This window comes from Pteropus vampyrus, unplaced genomic scaffold (assembly GCF_000151845.1).
Source record: "Pteropus vampyrus isolate Shadow unplaced genomic scaffold, Pvam_2.0 Scaffold271, whole genome shotgun sequence".
Taxonomy (NCBI): domain Eukaryota; kingdom Metazoa; phylum Chordata; class Mammalia; order Chiroptera; family Pteropodidae; genus Pteropus; species Pteropus vampyrus.
This window is the reverse complement of record NW_011889052.1, coordinates 890,563-895,970: the sequence shown is the minus strand read 5'-3', so window position 1 is coordinate 895,970 and position 5,408 is coordinate 890,563. Positions and strand designations below refer to the sequence as shown.

Below are 5,408 nucleotides of genomic sequence, written 5' to 3'. Positions count from 1 at the left end.
TTTTTTTTTTCTTTCATACAATTTAGATTTCGTTTGTGTTTTAAAGATGCTAGAGGTTTAATTGTCACAACCAGGGGAGAAGTGAGGAGAGAAAGGATGGAAACGCAAGTCCGGGTCGTGGGAGGGCCGGAGTTCAAGGGCGGTGGTAGAGGCCACGCTTGCTAAGTACCGTCCTTGGAGAATTTTGTTTGTTTCTCATATTCTCTACGGTAGCCATTTTTTTTCCCCAGGTAAAAAAATAAAGGTGGAGGAATATACTTCGCTCATAAGTAGGAAGGAAAGAAATCCTGGTGGACTCATGTAGTTAAGTTTGCAATAGAGGGAAGGGCAGTCGGAGGCTATTACTTTCTGTAAAGTAGGAGGAGCTTATATGTTGAGACAGAGGATGCTGGAGAGGAGAGTATGTGGCACAGCCTCCTTGGAGAATGAGAGAGGGAGTTGTGTAGAGACACGTGTTTTTATAGGAAGAATGTATATTCAGTATGGTAGCGAATTGACTGTCACGGGAGGTAGTAGGAACACTTGCAAACAGTGTAGCGTTTACAGCTAAATTGTTGCCACCTTAGGCTGTATTCCGGCCTCTCAGTGACATCCTGTACCTGTGCCCACCCTGGGAAGCAGCCTGCAGCGTTTCCGGTTGAAGTAAAAAAGCATGCTGTGTAGTCTTTTTAGGATGGTTCCAGGACAAGCATACTCGTTTGTTTTACAGTGAACCAAAAAGAAGCGGTTAACTCAAAAGTCATCATCTCCGTCCTGCTCAAGACCATCAATGCTTCAGTGTTTTCACATATTGTTAGAACTATGAACTCTTAAAAAAAAAAAAGCCTTCCAGTCACCTTAAGGATGTCACGTCAGCGATTTCAAGTCAGGAAGGTTGGTGGGCTTTGATGCCTGTTTCATACAGAGGAGAAAGACATCCTAATATATATAGCTGGATATGAACATTTAAATCTATTTTATTATAAAAGTAGAGTTGACTGAAAATCCGAGGAGTTAGCTTTCTTCTGTCACTTTTTCCTGTTCTTAGAAAATAGAAATACTTAAATTTTTATTTTGAAATAATTTCAAATGTACAAAAAGTTGAAAGAATAGAATAAAACAAAGAACTTTTGAATGCTTTTCCAGTTTTACCAATCGGAAACATGTTGCCACAGTCGCTTTATCATTCTGTAATATATTTAGGGACGCGCACATACTATTTCTCTGGTCAGTTTTGTTTGATCTTCGTAATGATAATCTAAGACATTCTCCCGTGTGTTACTTACCGCGCCAGCTGTAATTGGAAGTATCGTATTCCGAGATTGCTTCTTGTCGTTTCTGTGAAGCTCGCTTGCCAGCTACGATTTTCCTACTTCTCTTTCCATGTAATTAAACATCATCCTATATTTAGCCCTTAATGAGATATTATATTTTGTATTTCTTCATTTCTCAGATGGCTAAGTTTCTGTCACAAAAACGTAATGAAGCCTGAACTTTGTCTTGGACTTCTTGACTTGGAGGATGGGGGTTGAGAGGTAGATGTGGGGGGAAGGAGCTAGAAGAGTGATGATCATAACGTAAGCCTACAGCGTAGTCTGTACGGATAGGGACTGGTAGGTAGGCTTTTAGAACTGGGAGGGAGCTTAGAGACCGGATACTAGCACATGCCTCTCACACTACAGGTGAGAATATTGAGGTCCACAGGAATTAAGTGGTTAACCGAGGTTTCTCCAAAGACATAAGACTGGGCCCTGAGTCTTCTTCTGCCCTAAGCTATGTTCTTTTTCTGCTTTTTTATCTTTTTACTTGATTCTCTAGATAAATGGCAGTACTCTCAAGAGAGAGACTGTCGCTAAATACTCTTGAGTCATCAGTTCTCAAACTTTTTAGTACCAAGACAATTTTCATGCTTAAAGATTAGGAAACTTTTGAGGGTGATGAATATGTTCACTCTCTTGTGCCAATGGCATACATTTGTTGAAACGTATCAAATTGTACACTTTAAATGCATGCAGATTATTGTATGTCAATTGTACCTCAATAAAGTTACTTTCTAAAATTATTAAGGACCTCGAAGGGCTTTTGTTTATATGGGTTATGTCTGTATCAAATTAGAGATTAAAATTGAGAGACTTTCAAACTTATTTTAAAATACAATAATAAACTCGTTAATGTCAGTGTTAACATTTTTAGTAAGTATAGTTTCCAAAAGTTTAGTAATAAGGCTTGTGTTTTACATTTCTCTGAATCTCTTTAATGTCTGCTTTAATGGAGGACAGCTGCCCGTGTGTTCAGTGTGTCACAATATGGTTTGAGTTGAAGTATATGAAGAAACTCCATTTCACATGTATATGTGCTTAGGAGGAGGAGTATTTTGATAGTTTTTTTTCAGGTAACTGTGGATATTCTTCTTTGATTCGACATCAAAACTTTACAGGTGGTGGTTTTTAAAAGATTTTTTGCAACATAGAATCTGAAACTGAACTTTTTGTATTCAACATCTTGCACTTGGAATGGATCTTATCTGATAAAATTACTCTTTCTTTAATATATAGCTATTACTGCTGGATTAATTGGTACTTTTAATATTTAGTCACTTGCCTTTTCTGTTAAATGCCCCAATTTCACAAAAATAGAAACTGGCCCCTGTCTTTTCCCGTTCTACTTCTGTAGGAAAATCAGGGTACCTAGGGTTGTTTCCATTGCATTATGTAAATTACTTTTTGTTTTGAATTTCATTTTTCATTCTTTTAATAAAATAGATGCTCTGAGTAGACTGCAGTTATGCTAAAAAGAACCCCCCAAAAAACAAAAAACCCACATTTATTCTGAAGGCTGTCGTTTTTGCAAGGGAGTTTGCCTGCGTTTGCCGTGGCGTTTTAAGAAGGAAATCTAGGTCAGTAGCATGGAATGGAGATGTGCGGGCAAGCCTCTGTCAAGCATGCTCATTAAGATGCTGCGGGCTGCTGGCTGTCTCCCAGGCTGTGCTGGGGACTGCTGCGGAAGGGGTGACCAGGGCCATCTGCGTTTTAAAACCAGAGGTGCTTATGCCTTCTCCAGAATGTGAGAGGAAAATGTACTCACTTCTCTGATTAAAAATTGTGGGTTTTTATCAACAGGTAAGAAATGTAAGGAGAGCTACTAGCTTTAGAAAGTTTATTTTAGAAATGATAGGCTGTTTAAATTCTTTTGGGGTTCCTTACGCTTTTAGCATGAAATATAAAATCACTTTCCAAGAAGTTTGGTATATAGTATGAATTTAGTAACTTAACTCATCCAGTCCAGAATAATGACCTTGTGGAAATTTTGATTAAAAAATTTGTAAAAATCCTCATATCGAAGATCCTCTCGGGGGGCGATCCTGAAGGAGCATTTCAGGCAACAGAGTAGGATACATTGTTTGGCTTCATTCCTCCTCTTCTTTTTTCCCTACACCATGTCACGTGGGTGAAATCAGATTTAAATGATACCATGAAACATGAAAATAAAGGGCCACCTTGAAGGGGAAACGGCACCCAGAGGCAGCCTGGAGTTGGCTAGTAATAAAGGGGGGACAGTCCTGCCACCTCTCAGTTTGCCTTGCGGTTAGCAATAGTGGAAGGTAGTGGTCGCTCATGTGGCTTTAATTTGCATTTCCCTAACGACTAAGGATGGTGAGCTGCTTTTCACGGGTGTATTATTCATTTGTAGATTTTTCCCTGTAACGTGCGTATTCATTCGTAGCTTTTCTGTGTTGAAAATATCCTTTGAAATCTTTGGCCCATTTTAAAGTTGAGTTAGTTGTTTTATAATTGTGTCATAAGAGATTTCTTTTTTTCCAAGTCTCACCTTTTTATCATTAAATTTAACAGACAGAATAACATTTTCATAAAGATATTCAGAATAAAGTGTAGGAAGAAAGAATAAAAATTGTACACACTGTTGTTCATTGCAAGTCTAAATGAAATTAAACCAAAAGTTAGAGTGAAATACCTGTTTCCTCATATTACACACCTGAACATAATTTTGAACAAACACTATATGGACCAATATTTAAGTTATGTATAAATATTATATTTTTAATGTAATAAATGAATGGTTTCATTAAACTTTATCTGATGTAGCTTGTAATTATAATTGTGTTGTGAGAGATTTTAATCTCTTCTGCATACAAGTCCTTTATTAGATTTATGATTTGTAAATATTTTCTCCCAGTCTGGCTTCTCATTTCATTTTCTTAATGGTAGCTTTGAAAAGCAAAACTTTTAAATTTTGATCCTGTCCAGTTTGTCATTCTTTTTCTCTTATGGATCGTGTTTTTGGTGACATGTCTGAGGTACCTTTGCCTAATCCAGGGTCACAGAGACTTTTCTCCTATGTTTTGTTCTACACGTTTTTTTTTTTTTTTAGTTTTAGTTCTTTATATTTAATCCATTTAGAATTAGTTTTGGCTTATGGTGGGAGGTAAGTGTCCAATTGTTTCTGTGTCATTTGTTGAAGAAAACTATCCTTTCCCCATTGAATTAGGTTGACATCTTTGTTAAAAACTGGTCGACCACAGCTGTATAGATTTCTTTCTGTTTCGTTTATCTAATGTGTGGTCTGTACTACACCGACTTGCTTATTGTACATTTATAGTAAGTTTTGACATGTAAGTCTTCCAACTTTTCTTCAAATTTGTTTTGGCTTTTCTATATTTTTTTGCATTTCCATATAAATTATAGAATGATCTTATTGGTATCTTCAAAAAATTCCAGCTAGGATTTTTAGTTGTCATTGCCTCGAATCTATGGGTAAGTTGGAGCATCGCCATTTTAGTCTCCCGTTCATGAACATGGTACACCTCTCCGTTTATTTAGATCTTGCTTTTCTTTGTTCTTTCTTTTTTTTTTCACTTCAGTGACTCGCAGTGATGCCTTTGACAATTTTGTCCAATTTCATACTTGTTCTTCTGCGGATAAAAGTCACTAATATATTCAAGCATCCATAACCGGAAGTCCTCTGTAGTATTTTAACCTTATAGCAAACTTCTGCTTCCAGTACTTTTCACGTTTTCGTCAAAGGCATTGGCTAGGTGTGATTGCGTTGTACTAGCTGTGATACTTAGAGCAACTCTGCTCTAATGGAGGAGAAAACAGTGGTACCTTGTAACTTTTGTTTCATTTCTAGTTGAAAGGTCCCCGACCGAATTCCTTGAAGAGAAGATGGCCTACCAGGGGTATCAGAACAGCCAGAACTGGCCAGAAAATACAAACTTTTGCTTTGAACCCGAGCAAGTAATGAATCCTATACAGACCGGTAAGTGTGGGCTTGCCTGCGACTGCCGAATGTGAACTATGATACAAACAGGAAAAGGCCACAGCCACCACTCACGCACAACATTTTAGCCTAAATATAACTCGTAAAGCACAGCCAAGGTATAATTATTTCCCCTGACCATTTAGCTGACC

General features: G+C 37.5%; 1 protein-coding gene across 18 annotated transcripts in view; it reads left to right on the top strand.

Moving 5' to 3' along the window:
• Nucleotides 1-5,408, top strand: part of LOC105302353 (microtubule-associated protein 4) — a 153,678-nt gene that overhangs the window by 90,619 nt on the left and 57,651 nt on the right. For 16 of the 18 annotated variants that reach the window (XM_011375345.2, XM_023520535.1, XM_023520537.1 and 13 more), the window contains one exon: nucleotides 5,128-5,256. The exons of the other annotated variants lie outside the window; for them this stretch is intronic. In XM_011375345.2, coding sequence (XP_011373647.1) covers nucleotides 5,128-5,256 — 129 coding nt within the window. The remainder of the gene's footprint in view (nucleotides 1-5,127; nucleotides 5,257-5,408) is intronic. 18 annotated transcript variants of the gene reach the window in all.